The sequence below is a fragment of the Trichophyton benhamiae genome (genome assembly GCF_000151125.1).
Source record: "Trichophyton benhamiae CBS 112371 chromosome Unknown Abenha-G-c-322p01.r1, whole genome shotgun sequence".
Lineage (NCBI taxonomy): Eukaryota > Fungi > Ascomycota > Eurotiomycetes > Onygenales > Arthrodermataceae > Trichophyton > Trichophyton benhamiae.
In genome coordinates this window covers 814253-836378 of record NW_003315110.1, presented here as the reverse complement: position 1 = coordinate 836378, position 22126 = coordinate 814253, and the positions used below count along the sequence as shown (strand labels likewise).

Here is a 22126-nt window from a genome sequence, read left to right as displayed (position 1 = left end):
CCTATTGTCTTCCAGGAGAAGGCAATTTTGAGCAATTTGAACATTATTTTGCCTTATTTTTACCCTGATGTCGGGGCTGGCAATATCTTTGAGCGTTGTTATTTTTTACTGTTTAAGCTGGTATTGAGGAGGGTGAATGTCGGGGTTTTGGGAGCTCGTGGGACTGGGTGGAGTTTCCAAGTGCCTGGATTAAATAAGGATATTCTGTTAGGGTTTATTTTCTATGTTAACATCTTACCAGAGTGGCAGCAGGCTGTTACAAAAAGGATTCTTTGAACAGGAACTGGAAAATACGTGTTAAGGTCATCAATGTGCCAAGTCGAGAAAAGCTGGCTTGCCTGGTTATATTTCATATTCTTATTCAGAAAAATAAAATAAAAATCAAATACCCTTCCCCTTCACTCGTATTTACTGATTCGGAAATTACGACTTTCAACATCAAATGAGTGATACATATTCCCCTTTCATCTCCCCATACTCTCATACCCCAACGATATCATGCTACTCACTCTTCGTTAAAAAAAAAGCAACCGGAAATAATCATATAAACAAACGACGTGACTTCGTAACTAGTGCTTGGCCTCTTTTTTTATATCATACACAATAGCGAAGGCGCTTTCCGGGCATCCTTCTAGGTAAGATAACAAGCATTGGCAAGGAGAGGTGCACATGCTTTGGCGGTGGTGGATCTAAGGACCTTAACGTGTAAGGAAAAATCCATTGTCAACGGTGAATCGGCCTCTGGACGAAGGATCGTGCGCGAGAGGGTTGTCCATGGGACAAGAAGAAGGAGATGGAGCTTTTCAGGCCCTTCGTTTCCACGCAGTGAGATTTGACGGGCTAGCTAACTGCATGGACGGAGAGATAATCTCCTCCAACAATGCAAAAAGGGTTAAAACCCTTGGCTTCGGCTCCCGTGGTGGCGTGAGATTGGCATGTGTTCCGCCAACAGGAGGAGAAGAGGGCAGTTTGTCATCGATATCGTCCTAACCAAGCGCCCAATGGGGAATGATAAAGGTGAATAGTCGGGTCAAGGTGACAAGACGACGTCAAAGAGAGTGACACGAAAGCAAATTGCGTTGAAGAAGATGAAAATTGAATAGAAAATGGCTTCTCATCCATCATTTCCTATCGCAGGTGTGAAGATGCTTGACAAGACACCTCGTCCCCTTTTGCGTAGAGCAATGAGATGGCCATTTACCTGCGGACGGCGATGTTCTGGCGGCGAAGCTGGGTGCGGACATGCTTGTATTCTTCGTCGGAGCTGCATGCCTCGTCAGAGTCATCAGAGGAGTCAGACAGGGTGTTGTAGCCACATCGGCGACCACCACAGTCGATCTTAACCTTCTCTCCGCTGCGGGTGATTCCGAATCTTTGACAGCTGCATGCTGAGTCAAGGTCGCTGAATGAAGAGACGGAAGAAGGAGAGGTGTTGTTGGAGCGGGAAGAGAGGGAAGATCCCGAGGACGATGGTGGTGATGAAGAGATGTCGGAGTCGTCGTCTGATAGATCAGTGGTCCTGAATCTCGCGGTCAGTGCATCGACGGTTGGCAGATCCTGGTAGTTAGCTTCTCGAATCTGGCGCGAGGCGTATGGCTTAGAGGGACGTGGGTGCAAGATCCTGGATGGGGACAGAGCACGTCCGACTGGAACATCAACGCTGTCGCGGCGAGGCTTGGAGGTGGGAGCCGACTTGGCGGAGGACGTACGTGGAACATCGAGGATGTTCAACTTGCGTCCGGTGGTAGGCTCAACGGTGAACTCAGCTGCGGGATCATGGGAGACATGGTAGCCATCCATGATGTAGTAGTACCAGTAGCGAGAACCAGGGTGAAGCATGGTAGTCTGGAAGCGGAACGCTCCCTGCCACGAGCCGGGCTTGGACTTGGAGGAAAGGGGAAGCTGGCCGGCATAGTTGTCCCAGGAGCCCAAAAGATGGACGGTCTTCACATTGGAGGAGGTGCGAAGGGAGAAATTGAGCTGGATGGCAGTGGAAGACATGATGCTTTGTTGAGAGTGTTCTGTGTTTTTTTTTTTTGTGTAATTTTTAAGGCGTTGTTTTCGAAGTTTGATATCCTTTTATTCCGGATAAAAGGACAATCGGGGGTAGTATATTAAAGGGCGGATTGGTTGGTCAAAAATTATTAAATATTATAAAATGGATGGTTGAAAGTATTCGGCACGTTTGAGTCGTTGAATGGACGGAGGTAGCTAACCAGAGCTTCCTTGAGGCGTCAAGTCAAAAGCAGTTGAAACAAATGTGCGTAGAACGAAGAATGTAGATGAAGGGTTGTTTGAAAAAGTCACACGAGCTATTAGCGAAATCAATTCAAATTGCCGGACCAGCGACAACGAAGTAGATAACGGGTGAGGTTGTATATTAAGAGTGCACAAAAAGGGGGGTATAAAAATATTATGCAGGAGAAGAGACCGGCTCTATAGAATTCTCTTAATATAGGAATAGCTCGAGGACGAAAGGAGAACAGAATTAAGGGGATGGGGGACGAAGAGAGAAGGAAGGAAGAGAAGAGGAGGAGAGAGAAGCAGAACAGGGCGCGGTGTTGGACGGTGTTTATATCTTTTGCAGGCGGGAAGGGAAGTTCGAGCGAGGCAGGCGACAAGGCCCGGGCGGTGGGCAGGGTGCGGGTGGGGCCCTAAGAATAGACGGCGGGTAGAGGCGACCGTTTATTGGCTGCAAGTTTGTGGGTCCCGGCAGGTGGAGAAATAATTAGCCAACCAGAGGCCGCACAAGCGAGGATCGTGCTCTGGCACTAATCCTGATCAGGCGCTGTGGGTCCCATCACACTGCATAACACTGCATGCAGCCAATGAGCGTGCTCGGCGGCCAATGCCGGTTGTATTTTTAGTAGCACGAGAGGGGCAGGTACCTTGCCGCAGAGATCTGGTGGTGGAGTACCTGCGGTGTACGCAACAGAACACACACCACACACCACACACCACACGGAGTGAACACACCAACACCCCCCATGTTGGCTCCGTGCCGTCCTTTGCCTGCCACGTCCCCGTCACGCACTTTAGGCTTGTTGCTGATACATCTAACAGCGGCTGACCCAACCTGAAGGACCGCCCTAACGGTTGCTTTGCTCCAATAATGCAACAAGGCCAGGGTCGCCCCTTTCGCCCTCGCAGCGAGTAGCGGAACAGGTAGCTTGGATTATAAAATTGCTGAAGAGCTCTCAATAACGGAACCGCCGGGGGAGCTGGAGCTTGCATTCCTGCATGCCCTTCTCGTCTCCTTGATCCCTTTGAAGTTTGTTGTGGTGGGCTAGCGTATTTACAACGAATGTACCCAAGCATGTGTCCTGGTACTTCCCTGTCGGCAGGGCTGCCAGTCATTTTTATTGATCAGCTGGGTGAAAGAGTGCAGGATAACAGGGGCAGGGTCTATATCTGTCATTGGTGGCAGAGTTAGATCAGGAAAATAATATCTCACTGGGCTGCACTGCGGCTCCAAACACGGTATAGCTCAAGTGGTGCTGCATAAAATCATATTCAGTCCCGCCACCTTGAGAGTCAAAAGATGCCCGTGTTGTTGCTGCAAGGGATAACCCAGGGAATAATATATTGTTTGTACGCTGATCGATGTCGAGCCATTTCCCTGTAGGATCAATTATTATTCATAATCCTATACCACATCTTCATGAAGAAGGTTCGCAAGACAGACTCACCCGCTTGTGCAGCCTCCCCAGTTTGGTACAGTCACCTGTCCGTTCGTTTTCAATCCATGCCGTCTTTGTGCATATACTCTGTAGAGAGCGCTCTGAAATGAAGTATAGCTTCGTTCCGCTAGAGGCCATTCTCGGTCTGCAGAGGAAGCGAGAACCGTTCGTATAATTATCTGCTAGCCAGGTAGAGCCAACCCCCTCTGACAACATATGGAGGTAATATCCCATCGATTGGTATCTAAACTTAATCGTTTGGCTGGTCATGAGCCCATCTTGGGTGCATAGCAGATAGTTGAATACGTATCTCAAACTTAACAGAGTGGCGGAACCCGCATATAAACAGAATGGAGACGGGAATCGGAGTGTGGATGTCGAAGTAAGAAGCGTTGTGCTTCTGGGCAGACCATTCATTCTGCATTCGCCTTGGAGAGGAGCCAATCGCCGATTTGGCCCCCAAATTTCTTGAGCCTGTCAATCGATCCAACACCGAAATCGACAGCTCCACCCGTCAATCGAACAATTCATCAGAGGGACTCCATGGTCCATGAGTCCGTTCCTTGTTTTCTGCCAGTCACCTCGAATGATCTGACGAATGCTCGGTTGGAGCCGTGCACCAATTGATATTGTTTCTGTTCCTTGGTAACGGTTTCTGACCGTATTCACCGGTATTTCTTGCACCTGTTCAAGCACTTGGCTATTGGTCCCCCGTGTATTGTTGCATTCCCCTGCTATCTTTCTCGTGGTAAGAGCGGAATAGTTTACCCCGGTATAACATAATGAAAGGGCCTGGGATTTATTCCATGGGGCCTTCAATTAGATGCCTGATGATCATCTTTTACCCGAAAGTCGATGTCGTAATCCCCGACAGCATTCTTATTATAAACTGGTGGAGTGAACTGAAGTGAGTTGTTCACTGCACCTAGATGTGCTTCATAACCATACAAGCGAAACTTTGGGAGTTCCTCTCGCCCGCGGCAATTCATCGTAACCAATTCTATCCTTAGCGTGAATGGAAGGATAAATGATACTACTTGCATTGCAGTGCGGCACATCATGCAGAAGGGAAGAGCACACGGGAAAGATATCCATGCCTGGGTATTTTCACATGGTACGGTCTACAAACATGGAATGAAGAGAATATCCCTATAGGGCAAAATCTCACTTCTTTTCAAGCAGTCTTGTTTGCTGACACCGTGATTAACAGACAACGTGATAATAGACACGTTGAAACGAACTGGAATTTAATCACCAACTAGGACATACCAGATAGATTGCTCGAGAGGCTCACGTGACTGGTGGCTGTTTCCCGAGAGGGGCGAGGTAAATATATCTTCAAGCTGTGATCAAACCCAAGAACTTAATGCCTAAGGATCAGAATAGTTCCAGTATGAGTGGGTATATCATAGAAACTCTTGTGAAATTCTTATTGAGTCTGATTTGTTCACCAAATAACTAGTAACAAAAACGATGCCTGGTTTGTATTTTTCAAGAACTTGCGCCTATCTCTTTCCATCCAAGCAGTAGAACTATTGATTGCAAGACAGATTAATGGAAATTCGCAGGGCCATGCCATGAGAAAGATATTATTGAAGTGGTTGAGCAGGCACATGCCTAGGAAATGGAAGAACAAAAAGGGGGGAAAGTCGGTTTGTGTAAGACAAAGAAGAGAAGTGAAGGGTCATGTCGGCGAGGAAAGCGAGGCCCGGATGCCCGCAGTACCACGGTGAGGAGGAAGTACCGATAATCGTCGAGAGAACACGACGAGGAGAGAAGTGGCTTTTTCTGAAAAGTAAAATGTTGTCTTATCGAATCGACACACCGGATCGTTTGGTGTACATACGCGCCGCAATATTCATGGACGCTAATTCCTGGAATAAGAGCTTGGCGGCATATGGTATATGCACCTGTGAAATCTTGTTCTTGTTTCTGCAAGCTCGGCACTCAAAGTCGCCCTTCTTAACCTTGCTGTGTGTTTAACTCATGTTAGCCAGTTCTTGTAGCCTTTATTGTTGCTGATTGTACGGCGTAAAGGATTAGGGAAACTCACGCAATAGGTGTCATCAATCCGCAAATATCACAGATGTGTACCCGGAATGGGTCAGATACATCAAATAATCTCTCCTTCAAAAACGAACTGGCTCCATGTGCAATCATACAATCACGTTCCATCTCTCCGAATCGCAAGCCACCATCTCTAGCACGACCTTCCACAGGCTGTCGAGTTAAAATCTGTGTTGGGCCACGGGCACGGGCGTGAATCTTGTCATCCACCATGTGTCGCAAACGCTGATAGTATGTAGGACCCAAAAATACTTGAGCAACCAGCTTTCTTCCTGTGTGCCCGTTGTACATAACCTCAAATCCACGTGATTGATATCCATGTTCACGAAGCAAACTGGATACTGAGTCAACAGTAACGTCGGTAAAAGGAGTAGCATCACCTTCATATCCACGCAGAGACGAAACCTTACTCAGCTGACACTCGATCAAATGGGCGATTGTCATACGAGATGGAATGGCGTGGGGGTTGATAATCAAATCAGGGGTGACGCCTTCTCTAGTGAATGGCATATCCTCGTGCCGGTATGTGATACCAATGGTACCTTTTTGACCGTGTCGAGAAGCAAACTTGTCACCAATCTGGGGTATCTTTGTGGTCCGCATCCGCACCTTCACAAATTTCAAGTCATCGTTACTTGTGGACACAAGTACCTGATCGACGATACCGCTCTCCGTGCTTCTAAGAGGAGTTGATACATCCAATTTTGTATGTTGTTTCGTTCGCTGACCAAGTTCTTCAGCCTCGGGTGCTAAAGGTGAGGTCTTCCCAATTATGATATCTTCACCGGACACACGAACTCCGGGAGACACAATGCCATCGTCGTCCACTTTGTCGTACGTTCCATGTTTCATCCTGAGAGTATCAGATCTCATTGGTTTCTCAAATCGCTCAACGACTGTCAACCCGATCATCTTCTCAGAATCAGTGTATGTTCGGTAGAACAAGCTTCGGAATAATCCTCGATCGATACTGCTTTGGTTCATGATGACAGAATCTTCTTGGTTATAGCCGGAGTAACATGCTATAGCCACAATAGCGTTCTGCCCTGCAGGAAGTTCACGGAACTTGAGGAACTCCATGGATCGAGTCGTTGCAAGAGGTTTCTGTGGATAATAGAGAATGTTCGCCATTGTCTCCATACGCTGCTCGAAGTTCGTGAGGAAAACACCCATGGCTTGTTTACCCATAGCAGATTGGTATGTATTACGTGGAGATTGGTTATGGTCGGGGAAAGGAATGATACTGGCACAAATGCCTAATATCATACTCGGGTGAATCTCACAATGAGTCCAAGTGTGAGCCTTTTGGCTGAGATTCGACTTCACACGCCGGTTACGGTCAGTCGTATCCTCCTCAGGCATGCCATAGCCGGCTTGGTATTGCTTCGATGCTTCTAAGTCCTCAGGCGTCATGACAATCATGATTGTCTCCTCTTCTTCCGCATCGACATATTCAATGACTCCAGATTTGACTAGGCCATCCCAGCCAAAATGTCTCTCTCTTCGCTCTTCTGGGTCAAGATCTGGCGGAAGTTCTTTGTCTGCTTCAAGTTTATGGATATGTTCTTTTACAAGAACAAGAGACCCGCTGTTCTCGCTCTTTGGATCGTTGTCAACTACAAAGAGAGGTCGGCATACACGCCCGGCATCGGTGAATATTTTGAACTCGCGATCTCGAATATCCCAAACCAAACTGACCTCATGGGAAATCATGTTTCGCCGTCTGAGTGACTGGACTGTTCCCACAAGATGTGCCGGGTCTCTGTGTACACCCACCCACACACCGTTCACAAATACCTTTGTAGAATTAGGCGAGACTTGGGGTTCGAATTCTTCTAGGACTTCCATGTTTCGCTGAATCATGAAGTCGATAATAGGCTCGCTTGGGGTACCGACAGTAATGCAACACATGAGAGCTAAATTCTTGACCAGACCACAAGCCTGTCCTTCAGGTGTTTCAGCAGGGCAAACAAGACCCCAGTGGGTATTATGAAGCTGGCGAGGTTTGGCAATTTTACCGTCTCTGCCAATAGGAGTGTTTGTTCGTCGAAGATGGGAAAGTGTAGAGGCGTAGGTGTAGCGGTTAAGAACCTGTGAGACACCAGCCTTTGAGCTAGCAGCCTTCTTCTGCTCACCCCAGTTTCCTGTCGCAAGCGCATATTTAAGACCGCCTGTAAGGGTGCTAGCCTTGACACCAATGTTCAGGTAAAGTTGTCTACCAGTTTCAACACACCTCTGGACGTATTTGTAAAGGTCCTTGGTGAGTCTCATAAATAGAACTCTGAACAGGTTCGCTAGCAAAGGTCCAGCCAAATCAAGTCGTTTCTTTCCAAAATGATCTCGATCATCTACATCCCGGCGTCCGAGAGCACATTGAAGTAGGCGGTGGACCATGTAGCCTAAAAAGAAGGCTTTTCGAGTTTCGCTACCTTCGCTCTGCGAGATATGAGGTAGGAATTCTTTTTGAATGATGTCTCTGGCATATCGTACTCGCTTCTCTTGGTTCATGCTCATTGGTGAGGATCCTCTCTTACTTATGAAGTCGAGGGCAACTTCACGGTCCTGAATAACGAAACCTTCTTCAATACAGGGCTTGAGCATTTCCAACATGGGTGTGTCATTTCGATCGTAGCAAATATGGTTCAAGATATCCTCGTCAGATACCACACCAAGCGCGCGGAATACGACAACTATCGGGATATCGGTCTTGATATAAGGAAGTGTCGATCTAATTGTTGGACCAAATCCACCCTTGGCACTGTCTCCTTTGGAGAAAAGCTTGATGGAGAGCTGAGAGAGGATTCTGGAACCCTTTTCAACCGCACTTCGGATTTCGGCGACGTAGGGAGTTGGGCTTGGAGGAGCTTTCTTGAAGACTTGTACAATGTTTCCAGCACTGCGTTCTTGCGCAATCAAAACTTTCTCACTTCCGTTGATGACGAAGTAACCGCCCGAATCATACGGGCACTCATTCCAGTTGTAGAGCGCTTGCTCACCAAGGTCTTTGAGAATGCAGTATTTCGATTTGAGCATGATGGGCATCTTTCCAATGAAAATGTTTTCCTCTTCCGCTTCGTCCTCCATGGTTGGCTTGCGTTCCCAGTGTAAATACGTTCCACGGTTCCGTCTCTCCTCATCTCCTTTTTCTTCAATTTCTTCTTCTTCTTCGTCTCGTTCCGATAGTAGACGTTCTCGGCCTTCCATAATCTTCTTCGAGATACCAAGATAGAGAGGGCTGGCATAAGTGAGATTTCGTAGACGGGCTTCCTGCGGCAACATGATACTGGTCGCGCCATCTCCTTCTGTCATAGAAGGTCGAGCCAACATAACGGTACCAAATTTAAGCTCATAACGGCGTAAAACAACGGGGTCGGGCTCATCGTCGCTGGGAGGTACTGTTTGATCGAGTGTAACTTGGCCCTGCTCTTCCACCAGCTCCTGCATAGTAGTCGAAATAAACTCATCGAACGAATCTAGCTGTTGAGAGACCAAACCCTTGGACTCAAAAAAAGCCGAGATTACCGTCCAGCAGTCTTCAGATGTAATTCCCTCCTCCGCCTCGTAGTAAACATCGTCCCCATATTCGTCTGCATACTCCATGATGGCGATGCGTTGCCGATTAGAAATTCCGTGCGCGCGACAGGTTCAGCAATCCGATCCCCAGAGGGATCTAAACTGAGCAGCCAGATATCAACAGTAAGTAAAAGCGGCCCTCATCAACATAAATCCAGTCACTCACTGCCGCGCCGGGTGAAATATGGTGTTGTATGAGTGACAGCTTCGAGGGTTGCGCAGGTGAAGGAGCTCTCTCCTGCAATCATTGAGCCGCCACTGAAATTCCCGTTTTTGGCCAAGCCTTCCAAAACGCGCTTGTATCACGTGGTATCACGTGAAATATTTCGATTTTTATTATGTAATCAGACAACCGCCGATCGTGATTCAACCGGCGGCTATTCCATTTACCTAAACCTGTAGTCACGTTTAGTCTATCCAACCTGTCCTTATATATAACCCTTCTCCTGCCCTGTGTCTTAAGTGGCAAATGTATAGCTGCAGTCTACTAACTGCCGATGTAGGATTACTCTTGGTTCAGTCGTTTTTCTACAGGTCCCTACTTTCTGAAGCCATCATATTTGAGGATCCCATGCAAACCGGGCTAGAAGCTAATATATGTACAGTGAAATTAGTCTACCTTGTGCTGCCTATCCTACATTGAAAAAGCACCAGTCTAGACCAGAGAGCATGATTATAAAAAGCTCATCAGCGTGTCTAGCATGTCTCTAGTGTCCTGATAATCCGTCTCAGAATCATCAAGTCCGCTCAGTTGTTCTATTTTCAATATTAGTTATCCGCTTTATCTATTAGATGGATATCATTTAATCCCTACTAACCTTGGAGCGTACCGCGGATGACACCTAGGTCTTCGTCTTGATCGGCCATCAACGACTTTATTTTGGCTTTTGCACCGTCATCCTCAGCGACAAGCCACGCAAGGATTACATCTATGGTCTAAAGGACGGAAGTAAGCTTAAGAAAATGGAGATCTGTCAAATGAGTGGAAATCTTACCTGTAGAGAGAAAAGTCCGGCATCAAGTCTGCGAGATAACCATTCTCCCTCCAAAGCGTCAAGGTCATCTTGACTGAGACTGCTCTTTTCTTGGTTGATATCTTGTTCTACAACGGAGAGTTTAGACTTATACTCTCGCCGTAGTTTGATTAATCTCGTAACCTTTTCATAGTCTTTCTCCACGAACTTTGCTAACGTTCGAATTCTACCAGACGTGTCACCAGGAAGTAGCCTTAGCAATGATGAGAATATTCCCAGAAGATGTTCCGTAAGCGATTTATCTTGCTAAGTACCAACCAGTTGTCAGAGTTATGCAGTTTTAGGAGGTGTCGGAAAGGAGGTTACCTTCTTCATAAACATGCCAAATGCCGTTCTGAGCAACCCGGCTTCAACAAACTTTTCACATGCCCGTAAACCTCCTCGTCCACCAAGGGCATGATTCAGAACACGTAAAGCTCGTGGCTTACTTAGTGTGCCTTCGCGGAGCATAATTTGTGCAAGTTCAATCCCCTCCGCTTCAATAAACTTGTCTTTACCTTCATCCTCATCTACCACACAAGTCAAACAATCGAATAAATTCTCAAAATACTCTTCTTCGTCGGAATCTTTTTGGGGGTCAAGCTTTCGATATACGCTCAATAACTGGAGCAACGTATCAACTCCCTCTAGGCTGATGAATCGTAGTCGATTTTTTGACGAAGATTGTAACAGTATAGCAAGAATCTCAGCAGAATACTGTTTATTTTGGGATACTCTTTTCTCTTTCCTTGATATGCGCTCGTGCAGCCAAGGCATGATGCCTGACTCCTGTCCGATCCGATCTGCGATGGATGCTCTCGAGGACAAACTCTCCAGGATATCTAGTTGTGTTAGAAAGGTTGTTGTTATCTGCAGGGATATGTAACGGCATACTTAGGATATGGTATATACCAGCCCTGTCTACCTCATTTTCTTCATTTAATCGTGCAAGATTTTGTGATAAAAGTTCAAGTATATCCGCATCCAGCTTGAAATAGTTAGTTATTAAGATGGGGCGTTAGAACAAGGAGTCTCTCTTACCATAGAGTTTGCAATGGCATCCCACTGATCTTCCTCGGCTTCCACATCCTCGTCAATGAGCTCACCGAGTATTTCTATCGCATCAATTGAAATATCCGTATTCTCATGGGTTAGTAGGGAAACCAGTGAACCAGCGCAACCAAGTTCAGCAAATTCGTTATACAGCTTTGGATGCTCAGATAAGATTGAAAGGGTTTTGATTTCAACATCCAAATCGGCCTCAGAAGCCATGAACCTAGCCAATCCGTTAGATGTTTCATCCATATAAGAGTACAGGTGGACGATCAGTGACTACTTTTGCGGATCATTTTCAAATTTGACCCGGAGTTCGGCATTCTTCGATATCTTTTTTTCGAAATTCAGGGCAGTGCGCCGTAACCATGCAGAGTCAATAACCTGGGGCTAAATCTGGAGTTAGCTGTTGCGAGTCACAAACAGTATTTCAAATACTCAATTACCGCAGCTCCTTCATTCTCATGTTTGTCAATGTAGTCAAGGGCATTGGTGGTGTCCTTCGTTACACCACCTCCAAAAAATCTACCCTCCTCGTCATCCGGGATATCCTCTTCAAAGTCTGGCGGAAGTTCAGGACCGGCGACATCATCGTCTTCCGCATCCTCAACTGTTGGTTCTTTGCCTCTTATAGTGTCTCCATTGGCGTCGAGTTTCGCGGCCTTGTATATCTCAGCTGCACAATTATATCGATTAGTGATCGAGCGTATTTATTCCTGGGTAAGCGCATTCGATATAGGTGCCTAAACATACTTGGATCTCGCGCCGGCTCGAGCTTTCGTTTGATATTTGAGGGGTGGGATGGTTTCTATCAGTTGGTCAGCTTGCGTCCTAGTAGGTAAAAGGAGCTGTAATTATTTACCTTGAAAATATCATCAATGCTCGACATCTTTTAACAAATAGATAGCCAGGCGTTACTAGACGTCGAGGTCATTAATTATAAGACGTGTATCTCGATCATCCAGAGCTCAAAGATGCAGGTATTTCCATCTGCCGAAGACGGCTTTCCAAGCTTACGCCGGAAGTTGAGTTCAAAGAAGCTTCGCAGTTAACTATGCAGTTCATTCTACGTTCACGCGCAGACGCCAAGCGCGCAACTTTTACCCTTTCTTCCCCGAAATTTTTATAACCAACCAACTGCAACTTCTATATCCAAATTCATCGCCATCATCACAACATATCAATTTCTCCCCAAACGGAAAACACAAAGACAAAGCAACTTCATTCCTCTCGAAAATGGCCCCAAAGCAGCGTGCCATTTCGCACCCATCCCGCGGGGAGCCCCGTGGTATTGTGTCAACGGTTTACTCTGAGTTGACTTCATCAGAGAATGCCACCGTAGTGAGGAGCGTTCTCATATTCGGTGTATGTTTTAACTCCTATACCATCCTTTGGATGTTGATGAGCTAGCAAAATTCGGTTGGCATTGGTTATACACCTGTTCACTTTGGCTGATATTATGTCTCACAGGCCGCAGTTGCTTTCCTTCAGAGTCCGTTCGGCGAATGGCTACTCCCTGCGTATGTCACTTACCACTACCTATTATGCCTACGTTTCAGCTAACATTACTTCTTCATCTAGCCTTTGAACTATGATCGACGTTTAGGACTTTCTCTACGGTAACCGAGACCGCCTTTTGCACTCGCAATATTTGTACGATAGATGGGACTTTTCTTGGTTTATGCGGAGGTGGAGCACATCATTGAAGTCCGTTCGCTTGTTGAACACACTGGCATGGGCTGAAGGAAGCACTTGTCTACCGGCAAGGAGTTAAACCTAGAAGGCTACCATCAGTTTACGTGAAGCGTGCGGAATCCTTTTTACGGTTTTAAAGCAACTATGATGGGCGTTTGGCCATGGATATATTTTAATCGTCAATGAACCTTATATTGAAAACTCAACTACGCTGCAACCGATATTCATCAACATTGTATAGAAAGGGAATGTCTAAATTCTAAGCAAACCAAAAGCTATGTATGGGAGCGGAATTATTAACATTGAGAGGGGGCATGAGATCAGAGATGGGATATCGTAACTCCATTGCAAATGTACAGCCGCTAATCCAAAAAACGACAAGATAAAAATACATTTACCTCTCTAAGACGTCTTTCAAGAATAAAGTGAGTCTAATAATTCAAGAGGTCAATGAAGAAACCCAAGAGGCACAGTGGCTCGTGATTTCTCGGGACGGTGGACAAGACGTACTGCTCGGAGACCGAGTAGTACAGTGTATAGGTTGACATTAGAAATAGTCGCTTCCACCAAGTCACCTGGCCGGAATTCAGGACAGCTTTTGTCAGTAGTCACGACACAGCGAACCCGGAAAGGTAGCAGATTTGCTGTATATCGTGTCTCGTCTGGCTCAGAAGCGGAATTAGAACTCGCAGGAAGCTGGCTGACGATAACACACTGGAAACCTTCTGGGAGATTTGCTTCACCAAAGTAATGTGCACGGAATAAGGCCTGGAGAACCCAAAACTCCCGTGATAGCACCTGTGCCCTGTCGGCGGCTTTATTTTGCCAGTTTGAGCGGACTATGATTGCTTTGATGTCTTCGCGAGAGAATGGAAGGACAGCTTCGTCTACTTGATTGGGGTATCTTTCACTTTGATCCGTCATACTTTGCTTTGCCTCATGACGTAAAGCGGCTTCTACTTGCCAGTGGACGATTAAGTCGGAGTAACGCCTGAGGGGCGACGTGCATTTGCTATATTGATCCATGCCAAGCGTGATATGAGGCGTCGGCTTTGAAGACGAAAAGGCTCGGGGGAGTTGGCTATATGGTGATGAACCAGGTACAAATTCTCCCTGGTCTTCCGTGGTGACTTTATCCAGATTGTAGGCAGCTGCCGAGAATATGACTGGAATGTTGCGCTCTTTGCACCACTGAGCAGCAATTTCTCCTCCCAGAAGCATAGCATGTGCCACAAAATCAGTTTTGGTGGCTTCCAAAGATCCATCTGATTGTGTAAATTGACCGCTAACTCCGATTGTAGGATCATCATTATAATCATAACGCCCCGAAATATCGCCTGTGTATGAACGTACGCCTTCTTCACCTCCGGAAACAAGTGGTGACGAGGGATAGTTTGAAAAGAACTCTATAGCGCCTTTCTTCATGCGTTTTTCTCGACGTCCGGCGAGTAACCTCTCCATAGTTTCAAGAATGGCTTTGTGTTCCTCAGATATATGCTCCTGTAATTCAGGGCGTTCTGGGCCCTTGGGAGTACCTCCAACTTCCAGGGACATTGAAGAGTTCTCATTTATATCAATACCAAACAATTTTCGTAGCCTGTCTGGCGTAATGTATATAACATTGTTAATGTAACCGTGGGTAATTTTGGTATCAAGGATTTCTCCTTCCATATTAACAACCGCACTGAACGTGATGGTTGGTTTCCCAGGCCCAAGACTAAACTTTTCGCTGGTAAGGTTTGGTGGGAACATCGGATACACCCTCTCGGGGGTGTAAAAAGAGCGTTTAAAATGGGATGCCCCTTTAGCAAGGAGATGGTCATGAGGAATGAACGCCGACGGATTGGCAACATGGATGTGAACCCAGTATCTATCTGATGAGTCTGGGATACGCTCAAGTGAGAACCCGTCATCAATTTCTGCAGCAGATGCACTGTCAACACAGAACACTGGTGTCTCTCCCCAGTCTTTGCGGAAATCCTTCATGGAATCTACCAGGGTATCTATGCAGCTAGGCATTTCGCAAAACCTATTACATTCTTCAACGATTGCGTCGGATACTGGCGATAGGCCATGGCCAGGAAGGGCGACCTGCTCATTGAGGACATGGATATTCTCCCAAGGAGTTAGGATGCCGAGTTCTTGTAGGGCCAAATATCCAGTAGCCTCGTTAAGGTTGAAGTTGGCGTATAATCCAATATGAAAAAGTATAAAGGACCCAGTGCTTCGAAGAGAAGAATCACGCACAAACAGTGGCGGAAGGATCCAAAGCCTCAAAAATTCAATTATATCTCTGTCTGTTTCGGAAAATGATGGGGTGGAAGGTTTTGAGCCCTCTTTCAATTGCTCAGCCTGATGTTCCAGGTCGTCAACCGAGTCGATTCTTGGACTTAAGCTGTACGCCTGCGTAGGTTTTCGAGACGCACGGCTCCGATAAATCCACTGTCGAGCAGTTTTGACAAATTGGCCAATGGGATTGCGATTCGAGGACCTCTTTTCTTTTTTTCCCATGCCACTACTCCTCAGGGTCTGGTACTCTCGCATCCACTTTATTACACGATTGATCAGTTCTGTCTGCGCCTTTGGACGGAATGTGTACGATTCAACCACAGACAAACTCTGATTCGCAATTATCGAGACTGGGTTTTGATCAATTGCTTGATGAATCGCGTACCTATCAGCTTTTGAAAGGGTATTTGGATCTCGGCCTAGGAGCTGAGAGGCGATTTGCTCGAGAGTCAGCGTTACTGGCTCTGTATCTTTTGCAAGGCGGTCATGCACAGAATTCAATATAGTGGCGTTTTCTGCAAACGTCTTTGAAGCAGCGCCCTCAAACTCAAGGATTGAGTTGAGCAAAGTAGCACCAATATGACGGGGAACACCGCCTTCCATGGCTAGTTGTGGCATATTTCCCTTCGCAATTACCGTTGTTGGAAGGTATGGAAATATTGGCTCGAGTAGTTCGGGTGAAAAGCGATGTTTTGTAATGTAGTTCACTTCTGAAGGTCGAGCAATTCGCCATTTCCCCCTGGTGGTATAAAACTGCTGCTGGTCATTAACCGTACGAAGATACACAGCTAGCTGGCCTGAAGAAGTCCCATTTTGACTGTTAAATGCTTGTCAGCCCCATATATCCGTGTTATGTTAGCGTTAGTACTCACTGTCGTAGTTGAACTAAATCTCCAGGACGCAGAAACGGTAATGGATCACCCTCTAGATCTGAACTTCCTAAAAGCTCGGGAAGACTATCACTAAGGACAGAGTTGTCGAGAAACATGCCACCAACTTTCTGTGTAGATGGGGCAATTGCGGTTCCGTTGAATTCCATGATGGGATCTAGAGTTTTTGGCTGCTTTTCTATCCATTTTCGAAGATAAGTTCTGATATCGTCCGTTCTCTTCATATCTTGTTCAATGAGCTCTCTCATACGATCATCCATAAGGGAACTTTCGGTAGAGGATCGTGCCTATAAGTATCCACCAACAAGTTAGACCATGTTACTCTTGCTGACAATCAATTACTTGACTTACATTTCCTGTCGTGGAAAACGACCGTCTAGGGACGCTGCCATATTGCACGCTGCCATTGTCACGGTACGAGAACGGGTAACGCGAAGAGACATCAACAGACCGATTCGGGTTGCGTCCAAGAGCTGTCGCGCATTGTGAGCAGACGAACGGCCGACCCAGCTTCCCTGGAATATCCAGAGAGCTCCTCATCCACCGACGGGACGACATCGCAGACCCAAAAATCCTCCCAGCACCAGCGCAAGAGAATTGAGCTGCCTTGTGATTAGAACAGCCGTTCCATCTTAGTATTCGTGTAGTTCCTGCTTTCGCCAAAAAGCTCTCGATCTGACGTTTCGATTAAATTTTAATGGCTTTTATGCCAAGACCCAAGGCACGATGGATGCGGCTCAATGCAAACTTTGTTTATATAATCATGATTGTATTATCACGTGCTCTTATTATTAGGTTTATTTTATTTTACTTTTATTTTTTTTTCTTTAGTTGTGAAATGACGTGGAGTTTGAATCGCAACAAACAACCACCACTCATCAGGCCAGAACAGAGCAAGTGATCAGCACAGTCAGTAGAATGGATATGGCTACCGGCTAATGGATTTCGAACCTGACCATCCGAGGCGAATTATGCCGTAGGGAAAATGCGCTTGATCCAAGTGTCTCAAGGCTAAATTGCGGTTTGGTTATCTGATGTGGGTTTGTCCTAGTTATTTGTGCATTATTATTGACCGAGACTTGACTCTTTCAGTAGGTCCAAGGATCCCGTTTATCATCACTTGCTCCTTCGCGCCTTATCCCTCGTTGAGCTCTATACTCTTAAAGATCGAGAATGGCAATACGGAGTAAACAGAGTTGGCTTGAACATAATCCAGCCAAAAATGCTAAATGATGGCTGTCGGAGCAAGCTGAACCGTTTTAGGCCCCATAAACTCCGTAATGGGCTCTGTATGGCAATGTCACCAACCAGAAAACCTGCCTTGCTCTAAGCGCCCGCTGTAGGCAGGGCTGAGGCACGTGATACGCAGGGCCAGTAACGGCTGGAAGGAGGGAAAAGACGGACGTCTCGAGATTGACGACGAAACATCGACGACCAAAATAGAATCCAATGCGAGCTTTGAAGTACCTTGAGTCAAGTCGGGGATGAAGATCGGTCCCGCTTCTGCTTCAGACTCAGTCTGGCCTCTCGATCGTTTGGCTGAGAGTTGCGGCCAGCAAGCAGCCAAGTGAAAGAGCAAGCGCCGTGGTGGGCCATGTGGCGCTAGCAACAAAAGCAGCGATTCCTTTGCTACCAAAGCTCCAAGATTCGAGCTCCAAGCTCCAGCCAGCCCATCAGCGACGACGCAGCTCATCCACCCTACGGGTGCTCGTCGGTGGGCCTTTCCCAGGGCTCTGGGGCCCCAAACACGGCCTTTTAGGTTCGGTGAGCCGTGTCAGCTTCTATGAAACTGATTGTTCGCGATTTCATTGGGAAGGCCAGCGCTTGCTGAAGAGAATACCCAACCTTGTGTCCCTTGAGACGTCCAAGTTCTAATAATTTACTGACTTTGCGAAGTCAGTATCCTAAACAGAATCTTGAGTATGATCTAGACAATTCTATGAATAGGAACGACCCGACGATCCAAAGATAATTCGCCGTTCACCATCAAAAATGATCTATCTTGAAGGCGCGTAGTGATGTAGACCAGTGTCTAGACCATTCCCGAAGATCGAGATATAAAGGCGGTGATTCTCCTCTTTCATTCCTGTTTTCCTCTTATTCTACAGCAATCAACAATCAACTACCATCGTCACTCTTTGATAGAGTGTTGTTTCCTTTTCCTTTTCCTTTTCCTTTATTTCCCTTGTCTTATATCATTGCATTTCTAACTTGTTTTCCCTTTCAGTCTCCTTTATCTCAACGATTTCATCATATATATACAACTATATCCCTTATTCTGTCCATTTATCAGCATATTCCCTCGCATTCGTATACCAGCGACCCAGGCAATTCATTTCACTCCCTGTCTACTACATTCATTCCCAAGACGTATCGTCTTTCTTGACATCATCTCATTTGTTTTCTTTCCTCTCAAACACAACTTCAATCGTCACTATGGCTGGTCCACAAGGCGCCCTCGCTACCTCTTTTAAGGCCGTCCGCATACTCCAGGCCATCTGCCTTATTTCCATCATTGGAATGACCGCCAACTTCATCGCTCAGATGGTCAACGCCAATGCAACTCCACCAGATGTTCTCATCGGCACTCTGAGTGTGGTAAGTTTGAATGCCTAAACGCACATATACCACATAAGTCTAACACTGGAACCACCAGACTGTCATTGCAGTCTTGTACTGCGCCATCACTTTCATCCTTTTCCTCGACGGGGCTCTCCCATACTTGATCAACCTTGGTTTGGATGGAGCCCATTTGATTGCCGTCGTGGTCGTCGCTGTCACTGTTGGGAAACCGCTATCGTATCTGAACTGCAATGTGATCGGACAAGTCTCCGGCGGTCATTCATCCGTGTATGATTTTGCCAACGCCCTTGGCCAGAGCCTCGCCAAGGATGGCGGGAAGATCAGTTACACCCATTGGATTGGAGCATCGAAGCTCACCTGTTACGAAATGAAGTCGATCTGGGGCCTGAGCATTGCTCTTTGGTAAGTGCTTGTTATATTGTCCAAGGGTCAATGAGCCAGTTATCTAACAAGGAGCTTAGCATTTTGTTTGCCTTCTCTGCTATATGCAGTGCGTGCCTCTGGCGCCAAACCAGAGCCAGCGCTCCCAAGGACATTGAAAGCTAGACATGCCAAACCATCTACCGCCAAACCTCATTTTGAAACTGTGTGCTGCGCGATATACCTATGTGGACGAGAAATCATCTATCCATTATAGGTATAAGTCATTTATTAAAACGAAGGAGCGAGTGAGCAAGAAGTTGATGGCCACCATATTTCCTATTTCCAGTTTTCCTTTTTCTTGTTGTTTTTCAGCTGTTGTATTGTTTGTCTTTCACAAAGATATAATAGTAATAGGTATTTTGCATAGCTAGCTAGAGAGAATTAATACATAGGCGTTTTAGGGTTGGGAATTTGACATTGCCGTTATACGATTCCCTAAGCCCTTTTTTTAGCAATCAATCTCCAACTGATGAAGACAAACTAGAACAGGACACTTTGTCATTATATATGGGGTATTATAAGCCCACTCCAAAGTGTGTTCTTAGCCTGAAAAGTCAAGAGGAGCTTGGGAACAGGGAAATGGATCCCGGCTCTAGCACCAAGCGTCGAGTGCGGCCGAAACCATCAATCACATCCTGAGGTGGGATCCAGGAGTAACACTGTTTAGAGGAGACCAGAAACGGCATTTCCAGATTTAATCAGGGTGAATAGAAGGCGCCCAAGGCTGTAGAACCAGACCCCAGTTCTTGCGTAGCTGGTGAGCTCTGACCCGGCGCCCAAGTACAGAGCCGCGAAGGCTACACGGCATCCGAGGTATTCAGCTGCAAGGTAATTGAGCTCGCTGACCGGGAGCTTGGCAATGTTACCCGCAAGCTACATTTAACCGAATTAGAGACGAAAGGAATACCACATAATGTTGTGTAGAAAGGTTGGATGTAAACTCACGATGGCAGCGGCAAAGATCGGGATGCTCTCCATGGCATTGATATGAATGCTTCTGAGCTTGAAGAGTCTGTTCCATTGTTCGGCGGGGATAACGCCACGAAGCGAGTCGAGGGTGTTTCTCGGTCTATGTATGGTTTAAGAGATTTGTTAGTCTGCCGCTTGCAGCTGATGACAGATCGATAAACTAGGCAGGTAACGTACGTCAGGTTGGAGTATTTGCCAGTTTTCAGGGTCTTAAGGAAGAAGACGAAGTGTGGTGCCAGGCCCAGCACATAAGCGCCGGCAATGGAGTGGTAAGACCAGTTGAAGGTATCCATTGTGAATCGGAGAGAAAAAGCCGGTTTTATAAGTATGGATGTTTATTAGAATATTCTCGGATCTTGGAGTAGAGTGTTAGCGATTGATGAGCTGGCCGGATTTAGTTACGAAAGAGAACTCAGACGAGCAGAGGGGTTCTCCAACTTTATATACTCCGCGGCTACGAAGGTACCATAACGGTAGCTCCTAGTTTGGCCATAATACGATAACCTGTCTGGAATCTCAGCAACTACGTAACTGGCAGCTTCTGCGGCAGACAAACGTCACAAACTTGGAAGTATCTCGTTATGCTGGTGGGGCCATAACTCAGCGCTACATAGTGACTGTAAACACAAGGGAAGCAACAGTATCTATTCCAATTATTTTAGCATCTTGACTATAATCTGGTCCAAATGAGATTTCCAAATGGGCAGCATAACTCCATCCCTATTCTCTCTGTCATCCTCGTCGGCTTTCTCTTCTGCTTCCAATCATCATATATGTATGTAACCTAGGTACTGTCTAAAAGCCCCTTCCCGTCTTCCGAGGTAAAAAAAGCCGAGGCCTTCCAAGTTTCCGAGACCGGACAGCTCTAGATTGATTATATAATCACGGAGTACGGCATAAATATTACTCCGATTGAGCAGGTCTTGGCACTGGGAGCCGGGCCGTGCAGGGGCCCGCCAACTACCGGGCATCCTTGGTCACTTTATGCTCCGGTATGCGGGAAGAAGGGGAAGAGGAATGCCGTACTTGGCTTCCCCTGAAAAGCATCAACATACTCTCTTTCAGAGATGACGTCCATAAAAGGTGGTCTGAGAGTCTACCTGGTTATATGTGAGACGTGTTATTATTTTAATCCCGTCGCGGACTTTTCTTATTGGGTGTAAATATCTGGAGAGCAGCAGATGCAGGGATGCGAGAAGCACGACATACTCCCTCAGCTTGTATGAGAAATCGTATCTCGTTCGCATCTGCGGTGACCGTTTCAGTGCTGGTTACCGTTGACAGGTTTGCATCTGTCAATGAGGAGGGGGTCGTCTTATCTCTCGGCACCCAGTGTTTCCTCCTGGTGTGTTTCCGTGCCGGATGTTCCGCAGCTGGGATTCATCTAGGATATTCCCAGCAACCACCATTCGAAGGTCGTCCAGTTTTATCACGAACAGCTGAGGCTTCACGCACCGATTTTATATACTCACCGGTATCTCTCCGTTCGTCCGAAGGTACCTGACGAATAGTTATCCATACTCCCCTCCACAGTGGCGGCCAGTAGCGGAGAAGCTTAGTTTGACGCAGGAAATTAGTTAGCCTAACGACTGGCCTTAATTTCAGATTAGACGATTTTGGTGACAAAGAGTAACTAAGTCACAGATACCCCCATCCAAGACCGCTTCTCTCTTGGAATACGTGAGAAGAGGATGGAGTGCAAGTTACAGAACTAAAGTGATACCCTCCAATTCATAGACGATTGACTAAATAGGGAGTACCTATAGAAATAGGTACAGAATTATAGGAACGCGATGGAGTAGTGCTCGCTATACCTACCAAAGTACTCCCTCCATCAAAATAGCTAGGCTAGCATCCTGCTTCGGTATACTAATGCTAGTCTCGGGAAGAC

At 46.5% G+C, this 22126-nt stretch overlaps 6 protein-coding genes across 6 annotated transcripts; 1 reads left to right on the top strand and 5 right to left on the bottom strand.

The window, feature by feature from the left end:
* Positions 1-1197: 1197 nt before the first annotated feature.
* On the bottom strand, positions 1198-2001 carry ARB_06117 (uncharacterized protein; the record flags this gene model as incomplete). Its single annotated transcript, XM_003015759.1, has 1 exon — positions 1198-2001. One exon carries the CDS (start codon positions 1999-2001, stop codon positions 1198-1200), a length of 804 nt encoding a protein of 267 aa, XP_003015805.1.
* A 3728-nt stretch (positions 2002-5729) lies between these two features.
* ARB_06116 (uncharacterized protein) lies at positions 5730-9347 on the bottom strand (the record flags this gene model as incomplete). The annotated part of the gene is made up of 1 exon (XM_003015758.1): positions 5730-9347. The coding sequence occupies one exon, from the start codon at positions 9345-9347 to the stop codon at positions 5730-5732; it is 3618 nt and encodes a 1205-aa protein (XP_003015804.1).
* A 786-nt stretch (positions 9348-10133) lies between these two features.
* On the bottom strand, positions 10134-12275 carry ARB_06115 (uncharacterized protein; the record flags this gene model as incomplete). The annotated part of the gene is made up of 8 exons (XM_003015757.1): positions 10134-10256; positions 10316-10600; positions 10661-11175; positions 11228-11321; positions 11375-11665; positions 11833-12062; positions 12140-12194; positions 12249-12275. The coding sequence occupies 8 exons, from the start codon at positions 12273-12275 to the stop codon at positions 10134-10136; spliced, it is 1620 nt and encodes a 539-aa protein (XP_003015803.1).
* A 1253-nt stretch (positions 12276-13528) lies between these two features.
* Positions 13529-16818, bottom strand: ARB_06114 (mitochondrial exoribonuclease Cyt-4, putative; the record flags this gene model as incomplete). The annotated part of the gene is made up of 3 exons (XM_003015756.1): positions 13529-16187; positions 16243-16547; positions 16612-16818. The coding sequence occupies 3 exons, from the start codon at positions 16816-16818 to the stop codon at positions 13529-13531; spliced, it is 3171 nt and encodes a 1056-aa protein (XP_003015802.1).
* A 1878-nt stretch (positions 16819-18696) lies between these two features.
* On the top strand, positions 18697-19249 carry ARB_06113 (uncharacterized protein; the record flags this gene model as incomplete). Its single annotated transcript, XM_003015755.1, has 2 exons — positions 18697-18858; positions 18917-19249. 2 exons carry the CDS (start codon positions 18697-18699, stop codon positions 19247-19249), a joined length of 495 nt encoding a protein of 164 aa, XP_003015801.1.
* Positions 19250-19929: 680 nt separating this feature from the next.
* Positions 19930-20528, bottom strand: ARB_06112 (uncharacterized protein; the record flags this gene model as incomplete). Its single annotated transcript, XM_003015754.1, has 3 exons — positions 19930-20139; positions 20212-20335; positions 20413-20528. 3 exons carry the CDS (start codon positions 20526-20528, stop codon positions 19930-19932), a joined length of 450 nt encoding a protein of 149 aa, XP_003015800.1.
* Between the last annotated feature and the right edge of the window lie 1598 nt (positions 20529-22126).